The following is a 23,341-nucleotide window of genomic DNA, read 5'->3' as shown; positions in this document are numbered from 1 at the left end:
GTCGTGACGTGTTCTGTCTTTTTTTTGTTGCCGTTTTTTTGAGAGAGAATCTGAATCAGCAGGCCCCGTGAAGCTTGAAGCCTCCTATTTTTTTCCATCAATTTCCTTTTTTTTTTTGCTTCGACACCCGTTGCTGTGTCTCCCCACTTCACCCCCCAGCTGAGCCCCTGAGAGCGGGGCAGTGAAATGTTCATCTTGAGGGTGAAGAGAGCAGCCCCAAGGACCATGGCATTTTTAAAAGACACGTCCCGCTGTCTGCAGGGGGCTATCCTTTCTCCTTTTGCTGTGTCTGCAGTCGGGTCAGAAGACGGAGGGTGTTCGAATTCCTCGATCTTTAATGGCACGTTGGGAAAGCATCTCTGACCCAAAAATGGAAATGGCAGAGAGCCCGAGTCCAGTAATAAGTGACTCTGAATACCACTCCTCCCCTTAAGAATCCTGCTCCCGTTCTGGTACAGTCTGGCTACACAGCCCCTGAGGCTGACTCCATCCCTGATGCAAAAACTTTAAAGAAGCACGCAGAGCCTTCAGTGTCCGGCACACTGGAATGATCTCGCTGATCTCCTTGTCCAAGCCATTCCAGCACAGGGCCCGCCGGAGTCCCGGCTCACAGCGCTCTCAACTTGGGGTACCGCACGGCGGTCCACGGCGGGGGGGGGGTGGGGGTGTGTTGGGGTTGAGGCGGAGCCCCGTCTTTTTTTCTGAGTAACAAGTAGCTCGGAAATGGGAAATGGCAGGCAACGTATGTATTTATTTTTTAAATCGTAGGTGGTAGCCTTTAAAAAAAAAAGATCTGAGATGGGTCATCTCTGTAATTATAAGACGGATTTTTTTTACTTCATTCCAGAAGAACCAGGCCTCCTCTTACACCTTGTTTGCCTCTTCGGAAACTCTCGTTTGCAACCCGGATCACCTTTGCTAGGTCTCTGCACATGATTGCTAGTAGTAGTAACCCGAATCCAAAGTGCAGTTTGTTACAGTTTGTTTGTGCGGTCCAGGTGGCTGTTCTATTTCAGCAAAGAAAAGTTTGAACAGGACTAGATTACTGTACTTCTCCTTTCATGTGCAACTCAGTCCAGCCACACTTCAAGTGTTTTTATTTATATGTACCTGTATATACATGTTTTTTTGTGTGTTATTTGGTTTTACAGGGCATTTGATTCATGGGATTAAAAAAATCTTGAGAAACGTAGTTTATGAACATGAGCACCCATAGTGCTTCAGAGTTTCTGTCAAGCTCCCAGAATTGTATGGTTAACTCTTTACCATACCTCTTCCTGGATTTTGATCTTATCTATAAAATGGAAAATATCAGTGCAGCAGGTTTGGCGCTGGTGTGGGACGCTTTAGAAATCGGCCTGTTAAAGCACCTGGAAGCACGCGATTGGTGTCGAGTCCTAAAGACCACACGCCAGGGTGATCCAGAACCATGCCTTCCTAACTTCCTCTTAAAAGACACAGGGCCAGCAGAGACAGCCTTGTTCTCTTTCCTTTCCTGTACGCCAGCGCTTCTCGGTCCTGGTCCTTGGGGACCCCTGTGTCTGCTGGGGTTCATTCGCCGCCAGTGCTGCCTGCAGCCTGGAACTGATCTGCTTACGGGTGTAGACCCTCTTCTGCACTCAGTCCTCAATTTCTGACCCCCCCCCCCCCCAGTTAAAGTGCATTATTTTCAGCAACTTGTGCCCACAGACCTTTTTGCAGTTTCTGCTCCACTTGCTAATTAAGAATGCGCTTGCTTATCTCTGGATGAACATTTCGTAGTAGGCAATCAGTTGAAGAGGAACAAACACAGGAGGGGGATGACCCTGTACCAGACACGCCCGCGGTGAGTCAGGGCTTTTTCTTTGGATTAAATCCTCAACGCCTTAGCACGGGGTTCATATTAACTACAAGTCTCATGCAGCTTCTTCAGTGCTGACAGCAAATTAAAAAAACAACTCTCACAGAAAATGAAGATAATTTGGCACTGGGGATGAGGGGCTCGGCCAGGAAGATGTATATGAGCACTGCAGGACCAGGATGAGAGAATCACTGTCTTATGCCAGTAAAAGGCCCTTGAAATCAGAGATGAGCTGCGTTGCGAAAAGGCACCACCAGCTCTGCACTTGCAAAGCTATGCATTCGTGTAAAAATGGTGTACATATATTATAAATAGATCTGAAGATAAATGTATCATTTACTGTGCTAATCCTGCAGGACAGCCAGGAAGACTGTGCTTGAAGAAACAAAAATCAAGAAGCCAACGTGTACAAATTCTGTACTTTTGCCCTGCTTTTGTAAAATGAAATTAAGCTCTTACAGCAAAAGATGGGGTGTAAATGTTTCCAAGGCCAGAGAGGCGTTGTTTTGAGCAGGACGGCCGGCCCACTTGTGTGTGTGTTTGCGTTCGGACTGTGCTATAGCCCATGAGATGGTTGTTTCAGTTCTTCTCCTGCAGCCTCCCAAACCCTGTCCCACCCTCCCGCACAAAACAGTCCCGGTGTCCTCACTGGACCACAGTGGCTGCCGTCCACAACTGCGGCTCGCAGACAGCGACGCCCACTGCAGGGCCGTGTCTCCGGCCGACGTCACTGCTGCCGTCCCTGCCTCAGTCGCCCCTCTGTAGTGGGCGGAAACAAACAGTCCCGTGTCGGAAATGGACTCTGTGATTTCCTTCACGGGCTCGCTGCTTGGCCCGTTCTTGAACTGGGCAGTGAAGATGGACAGCGGGTGACCAGGAGGCGCATCTCGGAGAGAACCCAATACTGGTAGACTACAGGCAAGGAATTCCCTAAATAGGTAACAAAGCTTGTTACGCTACAGCGAGCCGCTTGTATTCTGGCCGTTCAGCTATGATCTTCAACCTTGTCCTCAGGAGACTAGAATTTCTGGGTTTCATTCACCGAGCTGTGAAGTACTCAGAATCTTAGCTGGATCCAAGCCGATGCTTTTAGAGCCTGGTGGGATTGCTTGGAGCTCATTTGGCCCGTGGAAATGTAAACCACCACAGAACCACTGTGGTTCTGTGTGGAGGTGGATCAGGATCAGGACGATCCGGCTCTAGTCCCGCAGGGCAGGTGTGTCTGCAGGTTTTCCATGTCTCTGTAAGGAGCCAGGTACTGTTAAGCTGGGAAGAAGTTGCTCGGGAAGTTGGTCCAGTTAAGCCCAGCTGAAATGAAAACCTACAGCAAGACCAGCATTCCAGGCCCGGAGCTGGACCCCTCTGAGCCTGTTAAATGAGTTGGACCTCAGGAACTGCATGACTTCAGACCTGGAGGGCTAGAAGGCTTCATTGTTTTCTTTCCACCCATGTCCTTCATTACCTAACTGAGCTCAGTATTTGCTTAATTTTTCAAAAGTGTTTGCAAGACCTGAAGGCTTTCCTTGTTTTCGAGCAAAGCCTGCGGGCCGCGGCCCTCGAAGACCAGAGCTGGTCTGTCACTCCTGTGCCTCCTTAGTATTTGTGAACCAGGCGATGAGTTGTTGATCTGCTCTGTGGCCCTAGTTTCTCTTTAGACAAAGTGAATGAATTGCCAGGGTAATAATGTAAAGAGCCCGTTTTCAGAAGTGGGTGGTGTGTCACCCAGTTTCAGGCTCATGCACACGGTTCAGGGGGCGGCAGGTGTTGCAGTGTTCATGGTTCGATAGCTTTAATTGTCTCGGAGTTGGACGGAGAGTACGTCTGGGAGCATGCTTCTCAGTGTGTCTGCACATAGTATGTGTGATGGGACATTTTACAGTGTGCAATGGTTTTTTCTTTCTTGAGTGCTGTTGATTTTAAGAATCCTGTTTTTTTTATTGCTGGTTGGGAGGTCTATGCAGCATCCAAAGCACTGGTGTCCAAGTGCTACTTCCTGTATAAGAAAAGTACTTTGTATGATTCCTTTAAAGTATTACAACTTGGATCACTTTTTGTGATATTTTTCTTGATGTATAAAGCTACTCAGATGTGCTGTGTATAACTAATGTGCACATGTGGAAATAAATCTAATTAAAAAAAATAATGAGCAGTCCTACAATTCTACAGTACACTGACACAGCCCAGTCACAGGGCTCTGGACTCTTCTAGTCCCTGTGGAGTCCAGGACACTGACACAGGACAGATTTTTGATTTTTTTAACTAGCATTTTGCCTTTTTAATCACTGCAATGAAAAATATATTTTTTAAATACTAAGCTATTCAAATGTTTAATGATGGCAGGAACCTTATTCATTTTTAATTAAAAACTTTTTATTTTTTATTTTAAAAAAAGCCAAATAGGTGTGAGGGCACTGTCCAAAAACATTGGTTGTGAGGGTGATTACAAATACAAGGTGCTGTAGTTTCAGCTTTCTTTTAATCCACCACATTGTTACAAACATTCCTTGAAATGAGGCTGATAGTACTTTCACTCCTGAGGTATTAAAATACAACACAGTTCTAACAAGAAGTCATGGATTATACTGCAAAAGAGTACCTAGAATCCTGTGCAATGTCAAGAAAGCACAATTATTTTAAAACGTCTAATGTCTGCAGTTTAATGGCCAGGCCCACTGAAAATAAACTTAAACCTCTAACGTAAACCTGTGGTCAGTCATCACGCACTACTGACGTTTTAATTTATTGATTGACCTAACTTTGTACTTGGGCAAGCCTGTAAGAAAACTCCAGCGAGTTAAAAGTAGCTATCTAGCTCTGTTTTCGGTAGTCCCGCTTCTGGGGAAAATCTTGGGAAAATCCAACCATCGCTGCTTCCAGGCGACCTGCCAAGCCGGCGGCAGACGCGGACCGGACCAGAACCCGTTCCTAGACGTCCACCGGACCGGACCGGACCACGGCAGCTTGAGGCCAGGGCAGCAGCTTTTCAACCTTCACGTCCCGCAGGAAAAAGCTTTGTTTTGTTTTTTTTCCCCTGCTGTTCTTGATACGTCCTGATCTAGTAAACAGGATCCTGGCAGCAAACCGGACCAGGGACAGCAGAGGGGCGGTTTCATCAGGGGCCCGCTCACTACGCCACCCTCGGCTCACCCTCGGCGACGAGCTTCTAGTTGCGGAGACGGGTGCTCGGTGGTGAAGGCTGGGCCCTGCGGTTTGGCCAGATGGGTTCCAGTGACAGACTGAAGGAACTCCCTCTTTTAGGTGCGCGGCACGCTTTTCTGGACACCTGTTAGAATCCGGTGTTCCTCCAATGGCACAGATCAGCTCTGGAGGCGGGGGTGACCGGGGCCGCGGTGCCATCGCAGAACCGCGTAGCAAACTGGACAGGCGTGCTGAGAGGCCTGTTCCTCTCGCTAACGCTTCTCTTGTTCGACGTGATTGAACCACCATTCCGAAACATCGAGGCTGGCGAGGGCGCGGGAGGCGGTGCTTTAGGAACAGCCCAGCAGGACTGCGGCCTTTGAAGACCAGAGGGAAGGAGCCGTGGTGGGGGCCCGGCCCCGGCCCCGGCCCAGCCGACACAGGGCTCGCTCCGATTATCCCTGCGATTCCGGCTGGACGCTGCGGGACAGATCCGGGCCCGTGGTGAAGGAGGCGGGAGGGGGCGTGCCCGAGTGATGAGAGTGAGGCGACATGCCCGCGCCCCAACATCCCCCCCCCCACCCATCCCGCTGTCTCAACAGGCTTTCTTGGCGCCACGCCCGCGCAGGAGCCGGAGGAAGCCCAGGCTGGCGCTGAAGACGCGGTCGTGCTTGAAGACCATCTTGAAGAAGGCGTCCAGGGGCAGGCGCCCGCTGGGGTCGGCGTGCTTCAGCGTCGTCAGGGGGGTGTAGAGGCGGTTGGTCTGCAGCCGGAAGGGGGGGCTGTCGGCCGTGATCACCTGGAATGTTTGCTGCGATGGGAAAAAAATTGGAAAGCAAAAGCGGGGGTTATAGGCCGAGGAGACTGGAACCGCACTGGGCAGGCCAGTGACCCGCACGAGGAATATTTTTATTCCCAGAAGCCAATCAAGCGGTCAGTTAAAAGCCCCTAGATGGACAAGCACCACTCTCAGACTGCGGCACGATGGGGCAGGACTTGCCCAGCCTTCAGAGTGGGCCCATGTGTGCAAACCCGCCGCGCTGAAGGTATTTCCCTCTGTATGAGACCTAGGGGCAGCTCCTCAGCCGACTGCGCTACCTCTGCGATCTCCTCGGGGGTCTGCCCCAGCGCGGCGAAGATCTTCCGCGAGTACGGGAGGTAGACCTGCCGGAATATCCTGGCCGTCTCCTCGTCGGTGCCCGCCAGGTCCATGCCGTCCGCTTCCTCGTAGACCTTCTTCTCGAACTCCGTGATGACCGGCCCGGGCTCGATCAGGCTCATCCTGGGAAGGGGAGAGGGGGGGAAGAGGGAGGACCATTCGCTCACGCCAACTCCAAGCACAGGCGGTACCACCACCCCGGGCTGAGGAGCCTTATCCTTCTCGACCAGACGCCAGCAAACCTTAACTAGATTCCCGTGTGGGCGATCTGTGGAATGCTCTGGAATCCAGGAAAGCTCTGGGGTTGGAGAGCAGAGGCCCCGCACTCACCTGATGTTGAATTTGAGGGCCTGCACCGCCAGGCTCTCGCAGAAACCCTCCACCGCGAACTTGGAGGCGGAGTAAACGTCGTTGAAGAGAAGACCTGGGGCCCCCGGGGGAAGATGGGTTCGGATGAGAGGATAAGAAAGAGAGACGAGGAGAGAAAATTAGCTGTGCCCCTGGAGGGCTGCAGGAAGTCACAGGGCAGTTCCCAGACAGCTGATGTTGAATCTTCCGAAAAGGCCTCTTCTGAAGGAATACCAGTCACATGAAAATGGATCTTCCCCTTTTGTGCTCTGAATACTCTCATTCTCAAAGGCCTTTTATCGTCTGTGTATGGCCCTAGTGTTTCCCCAGGTTTCAAGGCAAGCACATCCATTTCATCACAGTATGCAAATGGGCCCACATGCCAGTCATACAATGCATAGCCTGGTGGGAAAAGCACCAAGGCAGCAGACCGGCTACACTGGTTACAGCCATAGTCAAGCTACAGGTCATGCCTGCCTGGGTTCTCCAGCATCAAGCTCTACAAGCTCATCAAGGTTAGCCCGAGGACCAACTTCCCTGTTGTGGAAATAATGGGCGCAGGCCACTGAGTGTTTCCCCACGAGTCCACTAGGGGGCGAATTCCTAATATTTTCACCCATGAGAAGGTAAATGTCAATTTCCTACCAATTATATGAAAGAAGCATGGACCCGCCCCCCCCTTTCCACCCCCAGCTGCCCACCCTGGATGCCCATGACGCTGCTCATCACCACGATGTGCCCGTCCTGACGCCTCTTCATGTCCGGCAGCACCTCCCTCACCAGGCGCGCCAGCCCGAAGAAGTTGGTGTCGAACAGCCGCTGCATGGCGCCGATGCTCTGGCACTCCAGCGGGCCGATCATGCCCACGCCCGCGTTGTTCACTGAGGAGAGACGCCAAGATGCCAGGGCGGCACGCACACGCACAGTAGGAGGAAATGATCGTATATCCTGTTTCAACACCACTCTGCAGGCCCGCGGGGCAAGAAGTGGTTCTACAAACTCATCACAGTGTGCCAGTCACTTCTGACTTTTTTCTCGGCTTTTTTATGTGAGAGACGCACCTCTGTGCTTCTGGAATGAAACGTACTGTAGGAAAACCGTCATTCCTGACAAGAGTTTAAACCAGTTAGGGGCTAGCGTTTACAGCTGCAGGGGACGGGGTTCCCAGAGCCCTGCTCCAGGCCAGCACACTGCTGCAGCTGTGGATCCTGAAGAATTACATTAAGACAAAGCAGATGGCATATTTCTTGCTTTTGAGCTCAACAACTTCTGCCTGGCACAAGGCCCACGTAAGGCTGTGCGCCTGTAAGTCTGTCTCACCCAGGATGTCCACCTGGCGGGAGGGGATGCTGTCCACACAGCTCCTGATGGAGTCCTCGCTGCAGGCGTCCAGCTCCTTGATCTCCAGGGTCCGGTTCAGGGCGCTCCCTGCCGCCTGCTCCAGCGGGCCTCTGCGGTCCAGATCCCTCATGGTGGCCACCACTGCCAGACGGGGGACTATGCATCAGCAAAGGCCTCCCTTACACAACTTTTACCCCCATAGCTTTTTTTTTACTGTGTGTTATTCCATGTGTAGGAATACAGCTTCTATACCGTCAGACAATAATGATCATGATACTTGAGGTGCCTCTGACCTTTGAACCTCTTCAGCTCATCCTTGGCCAGACGTACGGCCACAGCTAGCCCAATCCCCGAGGAGCAGCCTGTTACCAGCACGGTCTTGCATGCCATGGCGCCGCCCTGCTGGATGCCTATGCTACAACAGGTAAAAACACATGCCCTTTTTTTTTGTCATGATATAAATGGAAACCACGTGCTTATCAATGTTAAGTAGGCCAGGCCCCGTAAGAAAGGTATGACTTTTTTAGCACAGCACACATGATCTCGGTACAGTTCTTACTTCTAGACTCACTTGATCACTGCACATTTATCTCCAGCAACTCAACAACAATAGCTAATAAATACTGCCTATGCAGGAGTACTGTACCTCCAGCTGTAGGGAGACATTTATAATGCAATCAAGGATAATGCTAAAAATAAAGGCTGGTACAAAAAACCTTTGGTATGCAGATCACACTGATGAAAACTAACAAGCTAAAGTCCAAAACGCGTGCAGTGTGTGCAGTGCCTGTCACCGTCACATACTCACTGGGACTGCAACCCCTGTTCCTGCTTCCTCTGCAGGGTCTGGTCCGGGAAAGGAAGCTACCGGCTATCAGCGCCCCTCCTCATCCTCCAGAAAAGCAGGAGTCTCTTCCTGGAGAGCCCGGGACGGACAGCGTGCCCCCTGTGACCGGGTCACGGGGAATCGAACTGTCCAGGGAAACACAGGGCTCTATTGAGTTTCCTCCCTGTCACATGCGCACACACACACACGGACCAGTGGAGCAGCCTGATCTGGCACTAAGCCTTTAATCCTCTTTGTCCCGTCGCAGCATGGCGCGACGGAGATCCCTATGGTTACCCAGAAGGTCTTTAACCCTTTCAGGGAAGGCTGGCCTTACCGGCTCGTCTCCCGCCCTGAGGCCCGGCAACACAACTCTTAATTCCTTCCGTGAAAAGGAAGCGCTTTGTCTGCAGTGGCCTCACATTCATTAGTCACCCCCCCTTCTCCCCTTCCTGGAGGTGCCCATCGGCCCCATGAATTCTCAGCCTCCTACCAGTGGCAGCTCAGGGGAGCTGTGTGCAGGAGCTGCTGCAGTAAGAAGATGCAGAAATGGCTTTGCACACGCAGCACGCGTGTCAGGAATTCACTGTCATGGGTTTCTGTAGAGTCGCTATTGCAGAACTACCCAAGACCTGCGTTTCAGCTTCATAACACGGTTTCACCGACGTGTGTGCAGTACAGGTACCCTCTGCGAAGCAGTGTCTGTGCTCTCGTGTTGCTGCAGAGGCACACACAGAGTGGGGAGGGACACTGTGCAGCCCCAGCCCAGTGACTTAATGCCCAATCAGTCAATCAGTCCTGGAGCGACATCTTGTCACAGAGCACTGATTCCGATTTCTATCGCATTTGAAAATATACAGGTTGGCCCCCCCCTCCTCCAGGCTGCCGGCTTGTGGCACCTTGAGCCATCGGAAAGCAGGGGCAATCCCTGGATGTCAGGGGCTGGGATCCTGCTTCTCGGCCGACCTGGAGACCTCTGGCCCAGTGACGTGAGTCAGGGGGTCAGCTGCGTCAGCAGGGCACCCAGGAGAGTGTGAGGGAGCAGGGAAGGCCGAGCTGGCGCCCCCCGCGCTTCAGAGGGATCGCTGCCGCTCCGGGGAGGAGGCACGCTTGGCGCGGCGGGGGAAACGAAATTACCTGAAATCGCTCACCACCCGGAGCGCCGATCTCCTCAGCCGGGGTTCGACTGCCCCTACCTGGAAGACACCCGCAAAGTCGTCACTTAACAGTTCAGCTGCAGGGAACTGCAGACGCTGCTTGGTCAGGTGTGTGTGTGTGTCTGTGTGTGGCTTAAGGTACAGTTTGGGTGGGAAAGAGGGCAAAATACAATGAGCATCTTCTTTTCACCAACTTGCACACGACTCAGGCACACCAGCGTGTCTTTATCTGCGATTGGGAAAACACTGAAGACATTCTGGACTTGTTGCAGCATAATCACAAAGTATTCGATATTATTGAGTTTCCTCCTTGACGCAGGATCGTGAAACGCGTTATTAAATCTTTATTTCAACATCGTATTTCAAAAACTCTCACATCCCTCTGGAAGCAGTCCTTTTTCCCTCATCCCAATAAAGACGTTAAGTAGCAGTAAAGCTGGCGTCCATATTGATTGCTGAAGCAAATTAGAAGCCGCTAATAGGCGTCAACGAAAATAACAGTGAATAACAGTACTGCCCTTACAGCGTCTATCACACTGGCAGATCATTTAAAATACAGATCATTCTGTTAGCTGTACAAGATGCCTCGTTACAACCTGGAGTCCTGGCGTAAAATAACAAGAGTTAATCTAGGTAACGCTGTATTTTTGTATTGCGGTATTACAGATTGTTTCAACAGGGAATAAACTCTGGGACTGCTAAACTAAACGGTGGTACGCATTTACTGTAATACACACGCACAGTACCCATAATTCAGGTAAATTACCTAGGTTTTAACAAATTACACCTCCGTTTACAGAGATCTAAAACTGCAGGGGCTTAAACACAATTTCACCCACCCCCACTCAAAAAAGAGAGATGCTGCTGCACTGTAAGCGCCGTTGTAACTGAGCTCGCCACAGCCAGTTCGCGTAAAAGAAGAATTTTGCCAGAACAGCAAAGTCTTTACTTCCAACCTGCGTTCTGCAAGCTCACCAGAAACCGTCCATCGCTGATCGTTTATGCAAAAACTTTCCCCGTTTTGCGCTACAGAAGTTTACACGTCTGTACCCACATCGACAGCGCATCACCAGACTGGTCCTGGCTACTGTATGAACACATCAAGGCTGGCCGGAGGGTGGAGGGTGGAGAGGGGGGCTCCGAGCGAGGGCGGAGGAAACGCCGTGGGTCGCTCGGCGCGGTGCTTTCTGGGGATTGTAGTTTAATCGGTTGCGACTTCTCTCTTTTTTTACGGCTTTGTGCAGGTTTGCTTTCATTATTTCATTAATCGGGAGCTCGTTTTGTTAAAATAAAAATTCTGCGGTCCATAGTTTAGAATGACTACAAGTAAAAGTTCAAATATTGAACGTACTTTTGTAATTAAATTAGAACTCAGGGATCCGATATTTTATAAAAAAATCAGTTATAAATAAATGTCACAGTACAAATGCCAGGGTCAAGACATGAACCTGAGATGTTTACGTAGGATACAACTCCACGTTTTACCTACAGCCACGACTGGGCTTTTAAAAACTTTCTTTAAACAGAAAGACGGCGGTGTGCAGAGTCAGCATTGCGCTGTTTGCTGAGATGAAAGCACCAGAGTCGCATGGCCTCTGTAAACAGAAGAAAAAAAAAGTTAGACCCGAGCAGTCTTTGCTTTAGTCTTTACTTCGCTCGTACGAGGGAGGTATGTGGTTCGAGCTGACAGTTCATGCACGGTCCTGGCGAAATGGCGCCGCCTAGTGGCGGTAGCCGCGCTTGCGCCAGCGAGCAGTGTGAAACCGAAAGTAGGTGTGAAGGAGACGCTCGGGGCTGCAGGGCAGCGGCCGCTTCTGCAGGAGCAGGAACGCGAGCGAGTGCAAACGCAGGCCCAGCTGTTAATCGTAGCAACACCAGTCCGCAGCTGCTGCAGTGCGGCCGTGCGCGTCCGCCACACACAGTCGGCTTCAACCCGAGCCATGGCTCGCAGGCTTCAGGATGAGGTGGTGGAGGTAGGGCAGTTGGAACAATTATTTTTCCGCTTTGCTGTTCATGATTTCTTCTGCTGCATTGTGGTTTTTTTATTATTATTTCGTGGTTTGCGGACCAGTGCTTCTCGACGGCGCTTCCCGCGGTTACTTAAACCCACAGCGCAGTTCAACGGCTTATTCTGCGACTAAACTTCGGGTTTTGCCACAGCGCCACCCCTCCTGCTTGCTCGGGGGGAATCGGCGCCTGGCTGACTCCGGCAGCGTCGGCTTTCTAACCGGATACGATTGGTGTCTGTTAGGCACGTTTTTACGGAAAAAGGCTGGGAGGCCACGGTGTAACTTCACTTTGAACTCGTATAGTTCCCGTCCCCCGTTTTTTATTAAACGTAAAAAAAAACTTCTCCCCACCTGTCTCTATCTGGTGTAAGACCGTCAGTCTACCGATCTGTGCGACTGTCTGTTATTTCCAAACCTGTCTCTCGGTCCGTCTAGGTTTTAGAGGAGGCTGAAAAGCGGTGACACGCAAAGAAAAAAAACACTTGTCCGAACTTCATACCGAAGTGTCACATCGTTAAACCGCCCCTCTCAGTCCATCTCCAGAGGCGCACACGCACTGACCCCAGTTCGGGTCACCGCGCTTGTGGGCGCACGTCAGATACCCCGGGCGCCTGTCTGTTACGAGGACTGTATCCCTCGGGCTGAGCTGCACAGGGAATAGGCAGGCCGGACACCCCGGCAGGGCCCGGGTCTGTCGCCTGGCAACACCGGCACCCCTGGACGGCTGTAGTGTAGTCATGGCTACTGTAGGTCTCCCTGGGGGGTGGGGGTAAGGAAATGACCCTCCACCTTTTATTTTTTGCTTTTTTTTCTTTTGCTGTTGCAAGCGGTGTGGAGTGCACTGGGGGAGAGAGGCGAGAGGTGGCCGGTAGCTGAGACACGGTTGTCCGGGTTTTTCCTTTGCGTTTGCGTTTTCAAAGTGTGCTGGCAAAGGTGTCCTTATGAAGCCCTGCCCTGCCAAAATGGGAGGTGTTAGCCTGGGGGTCAGTGTCCCGGACGTCTGAGAAACAGGCACCGTCCCTGTGTGGTGTCCGCGCGGACACAGACTCCTGGCGCACAGCAGTTTGACCCATTTCAGGATTCACCAGCTCTGAGGGTATGATTGGATGTGGGGATGTTGATATTGGTAACTCCTCGTCTTTGTGCGCCGTTCCCCTCCAAGTAAGGCAGCTGTGGACATCCAGCAGGCAGGAGCTGGTAAAACCTGGACTGGACCAGGGCTGCCGTGACTCGGGTCCCCACAGGCTGAGCACCGCCTCCGTTAGGTACTTGTTAAGCTTGTCAGTGTGTGGATGGAAGGAGCGGAGTCTGTCTCTGCAGGAGTCACAGTCGGGTCCCGGGACAGAGCGCCACCGCCGCAGTGTCTGTAGAGCGAGCGACTCCACTGCAGGAAGAGGAGAGTTCATGAAGTAACAGTCCCAGCTTCCTCCTCTCTTTCCCTCGCTCCTCACTTATCTCACTCTGCCTCTCTCTCCTGCCTCCTCGCTCCTCCTCTCACCTCTCTCCTGTCTCCTCCTGTCTGCTCCTCTCTCTGACTCCCCGGAGTGACTCTGTGTGTTCCTCCTTGTCCACCTCAAGCTGGAGAAGAGTGTCCGGCGCCTGCGAGAGCAGTTCTACGGCAAGGTCTCTATCGAGGTTGCCACGGTGCTGATGCGTCGCTATGGTAACAACCACCAGCTGGTCGCCATGGATATCATCCTGATGAAGGACAGAGGTTAGGTGACAGTGTGGCTGAAGGAGGTGGCGGGGGGGGGGGGGGGGTTTACCTGTGACACATTGGGTTTTTCAACACAAGCAGCTCGCATTCCCTACACCAGGGGGCGCACAGCTCTGGTCTTGGAGGGTCACCGGTCCTTCTTGGCTTAGCTGGATGAGGTGAACGTCTCCCCCCAAGTGACCAGCAAGACCTCCAGGACCAGAATCCCACTCCACCTGCCCTACACGGTCGCCCCCAATCGTGACCCGCTGTAGCGAAGCTTGGTGACTCCGGCCCCTGCAGTGGTGCACATGATGAGTCCGCCCTGGGAGAGGCCCACATGCAGCAAAAAGATCTGAGACGCACAGGAAGACGGCGTGAAAATCCGAGAATGTGCCGTGCTGGTGACCTGTCGCCAGCAAGGGTGGTTGAGAAAGCCAGCGAATCGCCCGCCCTGAGACGGAAGGCACAGGGATTTGGTTTTGCAGTGGAATTGCACACTGTAAAGTCAGGCTTTTTAGTTCCTGGCCTTCCTTTCCCTCAAAACAAGAGTACTGGTCCCCCCTGGTGGCAGACAGGAGAGATGAGGTCACAGGGATTGTGGCGGGTCCGCACAGGCAGTCGCTGGAGCCGCTGGCGGTGCAGCTGGATCCAGGGGGCTGTGGCCTGGGAGCTGGCGTGGGCGTGGTGCTCCCGGCCCGCCGGGTCTGCTGGCCCCCTAGGTCTGGCCAGGGCCTCTGTGTGCGGTCAGCCGGGTGGACGGGCAGCTCATCATGGTCTCTCCCTTCTGCGCAGGGCTGGACGAAGAGGACATGATGTGCTTGAAGAGAGACGCGGTGGTCAGGGTAAAGCTCCTTCCCAGAGTGCACTGGGGCTGCCTGGAGGAAGGGAGGGGGGAGAGTAGAAGCATGGAGGGGCAGGACAGGGGTAGAGAGAGGGAGGAAAGGGGCAAGAGAGGACACGGAAAAAATAGAGAAGGAAGAAGGGGAATGCTGGTGTTCAGCAGAGCTGAAACGTGTGTGTGTGTGTGTGTGTGGGGGGGGTTACTGTTTCACTGTAGACGACCTCCTGCTCTGTGGGCCGGCGTCAGTCTGGCCCGAGGGCCGTGCCTGTGTCCGCTCTCACGTCCCTCTGTTTTCTACCCCCTGCCTGTGTGCGCCCGTCCCGTTTCAGAACGTTGTTCAGAAGCTCCAGGCAGAAGAGCAGTCCCAGGAGCTCGCCCCAGGCCCGGCCCCAGCCCCGCCCAGGGGCCCGCAGGTACGCTGGCGGCCCTGCAGGGTCACGCTGCGGTTGCACAATACGCGAGATGAACAAAGAGGCTTTATCTACTCGCTTTAGAGAAACAAAGCGGCTGTTGTTGGTCCTGTTCCAGTATCATGCAGTGGCACACAAGGGCAGGGACACTTCTGGTGTTGGTGGAGAGCAGGGACAGAAAAACATGAAGGGGTGTACCCTGGCTGCTTGAATCAGCTTCTTTTCATGGAGCGAGTATCTGGCTTCCCAGAACTTTATTTACAAGGGCAGTCAAGGGTAGAGCTGCAGACGTGTAACTGGTGGTCTGTGGGTTTGAGTCCCCATAGCAGCACCCTAGAGGGAGGTACTGTACCCCCTTTTGCTGCTGTCAACCCATTAGTATGAAAAGTAACCAGCGTGGCCGGAGGGGAACCCTGCGAGAGATTAGCATCCTCCAGGTCCATCCATCCTCTGGTCCAGGGGCCAGTCTCACTTAATGCTGCAGAAGCCGGGGTGACCTCTGACCTCTCTCTAGGCTGGAGCATGGTATTTTCTGCTATTTTACTGACCAGATACAGTCCTATCAGTCTAGATTTCAGTGAAACAACAGACGCACTGATCCATGACAAATGAGCTCTAGCACAAGGGATTCATGTCCTCAACCATCCTGGAAGCAGACTGAACATGTGGGAGAAAATCAGTGGGAATAAAATCTGAAGTGTAGAACAATCCTGCAGACTTTCGTAAATGCCATACCAGGGATGCAGTTACTGTTATGACACTTTTATTTAGTGTAATCTGGAAGGCGTTTCATGCAGTCTGGAGGCGTATCAATTGACATTATCTCTCAGCCTGAAACCAATGCATATTAAAGACCTGCGCAATACTCCACCTGTGAGGACCGTGCTCCTGGCATGAGTCTGATGTGGTGGAGATATACAGTATGTGGGCTAGTCCTGATGTTCCTGCAGCACAGCTGTGTTACATTACCGGAAAGGTGACGCTGTGCAGGATGTGGCAACAGGTCCTTGGCAATGGACCTCCGTGTGGTTAATCTGTTTCTCTCCAGCAGATCGCCCAGAAGAGAACTCCCGTCGACGATGGTGATATTAAGGTAAGGACTGGCTTTACTATTTTTGTAAGAGTTTAGGGACTGGGATACGAGTGCACGTTAATCACTCATTGGAACAGTATTAGCGCACACATCACTTATTGGAAGAGTATCAGTGCACACATTAACCTGTCATTGGAACAGTATTAGCACACACATTAATCACTCATTGGAACAGTATTAGCACACACATTAATCACTCATTGGAACAGTATTAGTGTGCACATTAATCACTCATTGGAACAGTATTAGTGTGCACATTTATCACTCTTTGGAACAGTATTAGTGCACACATTACTCATTGGAACAGTTTTAGCGCACACATTAATCACTCATTGGAACAGTATTAGTGCGCATATTAATCACTCATTGGAACAGTATTAGTGCACACATTAATCACTCATTGGAACAGTATTAGTGCATACATTCATCACTCATTGGAACAGTATTAGTGCACACATTAATCACTCATTGGAACAGTATTAGTGCACACATTAATCACTCTTTGGAACAGTATTAGTGCACACATTAATCACTCATTGGAACAGTATTAGTGCACACATTAATCACTCATTGGAACAGTATTAGTGCACACATTAATCACTCTTTGGAACAGTATTAGTGCACACATTAATCACTCATTGTAACAGTATTAGTGTGCACATTTATCACTCTTTGGAACAGTATTGGTGCGCATATTAATCACTCATTGGAACAGTATTAGTGCACACATTAATCACTCATTTGAACAGTATTAGTGCACACATTAATCACTCATTGTAACAGTATTAGTGTGCACATTTATCACTCTTTGGAACAGTATTAGTGCACACATTACTCATTGGAACAGTTTTAGCGCACACATTAATCATTGGAACAGTATTAGTGCGCAAATTTATCACTTTGGAACAGTATTAGTGTGCACATTAATCACTCATTGTAACAGTATTAGTGCACACATTAATCACTCATTGGAACAGTATTAGTGCACACATTAATCACTCTTTGGAACAGTATTAGTGCACACATTAATCACTCTTTGGAACAGTATTAGTGCACACATTAATCACTCATTGGAACAGTATTAGTGCACACATTAATCACTCATTGGAACAGTATTAGTGCACACATTAATCACTTTGGAACAGTATTAGTGTGCACATTAATCACTCATTGTAACATTATTAGTGCACACATTAATCACTCATTGGAACAGTATTAGTGCACACATTAATCACTCATTGGAACAGTATTAGTGTGCACATTTATCACTCTTTGGAACAGTATTAGTGCACACATTACTCATTGGAACACTTTTAGCGCACACATTAATCATTGGAACAGTATTAGTGCGCAAATTTATCACTTTGGAACAGTATTAGTGCGCACATTAATCACTCATTGGAACAGTATTAGTGTGCACATTAATCACTCATTGTAACAGTATTAGTGTGCACATTTATCACTCTTTGGAACAGTATTAGTGCACACATTAATCACTCATTGTAACAGTATTAGTGTGCACATTTATCACTCTTTGGAACAGTATTAGTGCACACATTAATCACTCATTGTAACAGTATTAGTGTGCACATTTATCACTCTTTGGAACAGTATTAGTGCACACATTACTCATTGGAACAGTTTTAGCGCACACATTAATCATTGGAACAGTATTAGTGCGCAAATTTATCACTTTGGAACAGTATTAGTGCGCACATTAATCACTCATTGGAACAGTATTAGTGTGCACATTAATCACTCATTGGAACAGTATTAGTGCACACATTAATCACTCATTGGAACAGTATTAGTGCACACATTAATCACTCTTTGGAACAGTATTAGTGCGCAAATTTATCACTTTGGAACAGTATTAGTGTGCACATTAATCACTCATTGTAACATTATTAGTGCACACATTAATCACTCATTGGAACAGTATTAGTGCACACATTAATCACTCATTGGAACAGTATTAGTGTGCACATTTATCACTCTTTGGAACAGTATTAGTGCACACATTACTCATTGGAACACTTTTAGCGCACACATTAATCATTGGAACAGTATTAGTGCGCAAATTTATCACTTTGGAACAGTATTAGTGCGCACATTAATCACTCATTGGAACAGTATTAGTGTGCACATTAATCACTCATTGTAACAGTATTAGTGTGCACATTTATCACTCTTTGGAACAGTATTAGTGCACACATTAATCACTCATTGTAACAGTATTAGTGTGCACATTTATCACTCTTTGGAACAGTATTAGTGCACACATTAATCACTCATTGTAACAGTATTAGTGTGCACATTTATCACTCTTTGGAACAGTATTAGTGCACACATTACTCATTGGAACAGTTTTAGCGCACACATTAATCATTGGAACAGTATTAGTGCGCAAATTTATCACTTTGGAACAGTATTAGTGCGCACATTAATCACTCATTGGAACAGTATTAGTGTGCACATTAATCACTCATTGGAACAGTATTAGTGCACACATTTATCACTCTTTGGAACAGTATTAGTGCACACATTAATCACTCATTGTAACAGTATTAGTGCACACATTAATCACTCATTGGAACAGTTTTAGCGCACACATTAATCACTCATTGGAACAGTATTAGTGCGCATATTAATCACTCATTGTAACAGTATTAGTGTGCACATTTATCACTCTTTGGAACAGTAATAGTGCACACATTAATCACTCATTGTAACAGTATTAGTGCACACATTAATCACTCATTGGAACAGTATTAGTGCACACATTAATCACTCTTTGGAACAGTATTAGTGCACACATTAATCACTCTTTGGAACAGTATTAGTGCACACATTAATCACTCATTGTAACAGTATTAGTGCACACATTAATCACTCACTGGAAGAGCATCGTTCTTCACGGGGAAGGTGTGCTTGTGTGTCTCTGGCTGGCAGGAGATCGCTGATCGCCTGCGCTGCCTACCGCTCACCGAAAAGAACGTACAGATGTTCAATAACGCCCAGCGCCACCTCTTCCCTTCTGAAACCTGCCAGTTCGCCTGCCAGCCCTGCGACAAGGACTGGTGGCGCCGTGTGCCACAGCGGAAGAAGGTAGGATCACTGGATCAGGGTAGGATCAGCGGAAGAAAATAGGATCAGCAGATTAGGGTAGGATCAGCAGATTAGGGTAGGATCAGCAGATCAGAGTAGGATCAGCAGAAGAAAGCAGGATCAGCGGAAGAGAGTAGGATCAGCAGAAGAAAGCAGGATCAGCAGATCAGGGTAGGTTCAGCGGAAGCAGGTAGGATCATTAGATCAGGGCCAGACATATCCTGGATCCCAGACAGATCCCAGGTGTGTTTCCTAGACCTCCTGGGAAAAACTAAGGTTGCTGCTGGAAGAGGTGTTAGTGGTGTCAGCAGGGGGCGCTCACCCTGCGGTCCATGTGGGTCTTAATGCCCCAGTATAGTGACAGGGACACTATACTGTAAACAGGCGCCATCCTTCGGATGAGACGTAAAACCGAGGTCCCGACTCTGTGGTCATTAAAAATCCCAGGGCGCTTCTCGAAAAGAGTAGGGGTGTAACCCCGGTGTCCTGGCCAAATTTCCCATTGGCCCTTACCAATCATGGCCTCCTAATAATCCCCATCTATGAATTGGCTACATTACTGTGCTCTCCTCCCCACTGATAGCTGATGTGTGGTGCGTGTACTGGAGCACTATGGCTGCCATTGCATCATCCAGTTGGATGCTGCACATTGGTGGTGGTGGAGGGGATCCCCATTACCTGTAAAGCGCTTTGAGTGGAGTGTCCAGAAAAGCGCTATATAAGTGTAAGCAATTATTATTATTATTATTATTATTATAACATTCCCCCCCGTTTCCCCTGTGTGTCCCAGGTGTCTCGCTGTCATGGATGCAGGACGAAGTATGACCCTGTGCCCCCTAATCTAATGTGGGGCCTCGCAGAGTTTCACTGCCACCGCTGTAACCGCACCTTCAGGTAAAGAAAGACCTCGTGTGCTTAAAAGCAGTGTGTAGGGCACTTTTACATACATTGTTTATCACTTCACTTCTGCAACAGTGATAGCTCGAATTACTGTGTGGGCTAGTCCCAGCAGAGTAATGTCCTTATTTCCTCCTCTAGTCACTCTACTGTATATGTGAGAAGTGGACCACTCCTGAGTTGAGCTTTTTCTCTCCCAGCTGAGCTCGGGCTCTCTTCCTAGCGCCCCCTTGTGCCACAAACACGCAGCTGCATTCTGGCGTGTCTGGTCGTGGGCAGAAAGTGTTTCTCTACGGCCCCTCCCCCCTGCCCACTTCGTTTTGTCCCACCAGAGGTTTCGGGAGGATGGACGTAGGCTCCCCCTGCTACACCTGCCACATCCCGATTTTACCCATCCGGATCCTGCCCCCCCGGCGCAGCAACGGCCCAAGACAAAGGAACCAGCACAGCTGCTGCGCTGAGGACTGCTACAACCGGCAGGGTAAAGAGAGCACCCGCGGGAGGGCCTGTCCTCTGTATCACTGTATATCTGTATGCTCATATTATAATTGTAATCAATTACTCAGTTTCCTGCATTTATGGTGTTTTAAAGTTAGTGTTTTACAACCCAAGTTTGACTTAAAGGGCACTGTCAGAATGTCATCGGGATTCCCATTGCACAGCAGTCTGATCCCTTCCAGGTTTTCCTACAGGCAGAGACATGGAGTAAATACACCCAGAGTGACTTGTGCTGAACTGCTGCAATGGATTTCCGCAGCTGTGCAATAGGGAATCTGATGGCCCTCCATTTCCGAGCCTGGCGCCTTTTATTTTGAGGGGTCTCCCTCTGTGTCTCTCAGAGCCCCACGTTCCCGGGACGGAGTGCGTGCACCCCCGCAGCCGGACGAGGAATCACAAGCCACGGGTGGTGAACCCCAGCCCCCTGCACGCCAGCTCGGGCTCCACGGTGGCCACCTGTCTGAGCCAGGGCAGCCTGTACGACCTCTACCAGCTCATCATGGATGACATCTGCGAGGAGGAGGAAGAGGGGGGGGGCGGGGCCAGCAGTGGCAGCAGTACCCAATAGGAGCTGGGGTCTGCCTGCTGTGGGTCTTGGAGGGGGTGGGGCTACAGGAACCTGTTCCGCCTCTCCAACACAGACACACAATCAAGAGCCTGGATCACAGCAGACCCTTCCTGCCTGCCCAGCATTGGCAAGCCAGGAGCCCGTATGGGTAGCAGCAAGGAAAGCTCAGAGACACAAAGCATGAACTGGCCTGCAGCTGGGTACGGAGGGGCGGGTGGACGTGGTGACATGATCCCTGCTATAGAGGAGCTCTCCTGCACAGTGACTGCCCTGCTGTGGGCTGTCTCCACTTCCACACCTAGCTCATACATCTGTGCACGCCTGTGTGTTGTTGGGTGTCAAGCAGGAGTGTGTGTGCAGGTCTGTGTTGTTGTGTGTCCAGCAGGAGTGTGTGGTGCAAGTGTGTGTTGCTCTTGTCCTTTTCAAGCTTCCTTGAAAACTGTTCTAGGAGAGTCAGGACCCTCCTGGCACTCAAAAGTACAAGAGAAAATACATTGTTGGATTTGTACCTTTTGTAAAGACTGACAGTCTTTATTGCAATAAACATGCTTGAAATTAAAAGAAAAATACTCAGAATTTAAACAAATCTGCATCGATCAAAGTTTTCTAACAGCTGAGTTGAGCTGAGTGAATACACTGACCATGCTCAGGAAAACGGAGGAGGAAGGTGTTTAACTCCACTGAACTCTCCCTTCACCATGAAGTCATTGTGTTGAACTGCACTGAACTCTATTCACCCTGATGTCAGTGTTTAACTGCACTGAACTCTCTTCACCCTGATTTCACTGTGTTTAACTCCACTGAACTCTCTCTTCACCCTGATTCACTGTGTTAAACTCCACTGAACTGTCCTCACCCTGATTCACTGTGTTTTACTGCACTGAACTCTCTCTTCACACTGATTTCACTGTGTTTAACTGCACTGAACTCTCTCTTCACCCTGATTTCACTGTTTAACTGCACTGAACTCTCTCTTCACCCTGATTCACCATGTTTAACTGCACTAAACTCTCTCTTCACCCTGATTTCACAGTGTTTAACTGCACTGAACTGTCCTCACCCTGATTCACTGTTTAACTGCACTGAACTGTCCTCACCCTGATTCACTGTGTTTAACTGCACTGAACTCTCTCTTCACCCTGATTCACCGTGTTTAACTGCACTGACCTCTCTTCACCCTGAGTTCACCGTGTTTAACTGCACTGAACTCTCTTCACCCTGATTTCACTGTGTTTAACTGCACTGAACTCTCTCTTCACCCTGATTCACCGTGTTAAACTCCACTGAACTGTCCTCACCCTGATTCACTGTGTTGAACTGCACTGAACTCTCTCTTCACACTGATTTCACTGTGTTTAACTGCACTGAACTCTCTCTTCACCCTGATTTCACTGTTTAACTGCACTGAACTCTCTCTTCACCCTGATTCACCATGTTTAACTGCACTAAACTCTCTCTTCACCCTGATTTCACAGTGTTTAACTGCACTGAACTGTCCTCACCCTGATTCACTGTTTAACTGCACTGAACTGTCCTCACCCTGATTCACTGTGTTTAACTGCACTGAACTCTCTCTTCACCCTGATTCACCGTGTTTAACTGCACTGACCTCTCTTCACCCTGAGTTCACCGTGTTTAACTGCACTGAACTCTCTTCACCCTGATTTCACTGTGTTTAACTGCACTGACCTCTCTCTTCACCCTGATTCACCGTGTTAAACTCCACTGAACTGTCCTCACCCTGATTCACTGTGTTTAATAACTGCCCCACGCTGTGGTACAAGACTGAGAGGAAAGGGCGGGAGGAGGGAGAAGGAACACACGGTGGTGTTGGTACTCCGTTGGGCCCCTGAGCAAGGCCCTTAACCCCAACTGCTCCAGGGGCGCTGTACAATGGCTGACCCTGTGCTCTGACACCTGGTCTGTGTGTCTCATGGAGAGCATGCTGGGGTATGTGAAAAGATAATTCCTAATGCAAGAAATTGTAAAGGGTTAATAAAGTGATATTATTTTTTTAAAAAAAGTTGGGTGCCGATAACAATGGGTTAGATAAAAGGGGGTGGGGAGGACTGGACTCTTGACTGGACGGACAGTACCCATTCTAGTCCCTAAGATGTTTCATCATGTCTCTGAAATACAAGACAATTGAACCCTCCGGTTATAAACAAAATAGAAATGACAAAATCACTCCTACCAACGCCAAGACCGGATGCTGACCCCGACGCACTGCGGGCTGCAATCCAATATGCCGTTATGTAACCTATTTCATAAGATTTTTTTTTTTTAGTGTAGGGAAAGGAGGAAAAAAACAGCTTTCACAACGATGCTACTCCTTTTTTTTTCTCTCTCGTTGCGTAAAAATGGGGCTTTTGTTTATTCTGGAGTTAGAAACTCCTCCTCGGCGGCCAA

General features: G+C 49.7%; 2 protein-coding genes across 14 annotated transcripts; one reads left to right on the top strand and one right to left on the bottom strand.

Moving 5' to 3' along the window:
• Positions 1-4,297: 4,297 nt before the first annotated feature.
• Positions 4,298-13,317, bottom strand: LOC102682308 (retinol dehydrogenase 8). 12 transcript variants are annotated; one of them, XM_015349236.2, is made up of 9 exons: positions 12,318-13,317; positions 9,790-9,848; positions 8,635-8,798; positions 8,120-8,241; positions 7,806-7,967; positions 7,187-7,366; positions 6,468-6,561; positions 6,077-6,260; positions 4,298-5,789 (listed from the first exon to the last, which is right to left on the bottom strand). In XM_015349236.2, the coding sequence occupies exons 4-9, from the start codon at positions 8,214-8,216 to the stop codon at positions 5,574-5,576; spliced, it is 933 nt and encodes a 310-aa protein (XP_015204722.1). In that variant the 5' UTR covers positions 8,217-8,241; positions 8,635-8,798; positions 9,790-9,848; positions 12,318-13,317; the 3' UTR covers positions 4,298-5,573. The 12 variants fall into 12 exon arrangements, with proteins under 12 accessions (XP_015204722.1, XP_015204724.1, XP_015204726.1 ...); XM_015349238.2 differs by lacking the exon at positions 12,318-13,317 and adding an exon at positions 12,170-12,273; XM_015349240.2 differs by lacking the exon at positions 12,318-13,317 and adding an exon at positions 10,766-11,171 and having other exon boundaries at positions 8,120-8,236.
• shfl (shiftless antiviral inhibitor of ribosomal frameshifting) lies at positions 11,549-21,518 on the top strand. 2 transcript variants are annotated; one of them, XM_069195744.1, is made up of 9 exons: positions 11,549-11,782; positions 13,397-13,532; positions 14,310-14,359; positions 14,688-14,771; positions 15,817-15,861; positions 18,814-18,969; positions 19,760-19,863; positions 20,199-20,347; positions 20,706-21,518. In XM_069195744.1, exons 1-9 carry the CDS (start codon positions 11,750-11,752, stop codon positions 20,930-20,932), a joined length of 984 nt encoding a protein of 327 aa, XP_069051845.1. In that variant the 5' UTR covers positions 11,549-11,749; the 3' UTR covers positions 20,933-21,518. The 2 variants fall into 2 exon arrangements, with proteins under 2 accessions (XP_069051845.1, XP_069051846.1); XM_069195745.1 differs by having other exon boundaries at positions 11,551-11,782; positions 15,820-15,861.
• Positions 21,519-23,341: the final 1,823 nt, after the last annotated feature.

The sequence above is a fragment of the Lepisosteus oculatus genome, chromosome 11 (genome assembly GCF_040954835.1).
Source record: "Lepisosteus oculatus isolate fLepOcu1 chromosome 11, fLepOcu1.hap2, whole genome shotgun sequence".
NCBI lineage: Eukaryota > Metazoa > Chordata > Actinopteri > Semionotiformes > Lepisosteidae > Lepisosteus > Lepisosteus oculatus.
This window is presented reverse-complemented; position numbering and strand designations above follow the sequence as displayed.

Excerpts from the sequence above, each read along its gene's own strand:
- LOC102682308 (XM_015349236.2), bottom strand. The coding sequence starts at position 8,216 with ATGGCATGCAAGACCGTGCTGGTAACAGGCTGCTCCTCGGGGATTGGG. Across the intron at positions 6,562-7,186 it reads CAGCGTCATGGGCATCCAGG|GTCTTCTCTTCAACGACGTT; the intron begins GTGGGCAGCTGG and ends CGGGGGCCCCAG. Across the intron at positions 5,790-6,076 it reads CCCCCGAGGAGATCGCAGAG|CAAACATTCCAGGTGATCAC; the intron begins GTAGCGCAGTCG and ends TTCCCATCGCAG.
- shfl (XM_069195744.1), top strand. The coding sequence starts at position 11,750 with ATGGCTCGCAGGCTTCAGGATGAGGTGGTGGAG. Across the intron at positions 14,772-15,816 it reads CCCCGCCCAGGGGCCCGCAG|CAGATCGCCCAGAAGAGAAC; the intron begins GTACGCTGGCGG and ends GTTTCTCTCCAG. Across the intron at positions 15,862-18,813 it reads TCGACGATGGTGATATTAAG|GAGATCGCTGATCGCCTGCG; the intron begins GTAAGGACTGGC and ends TCTGGCTGGCAG.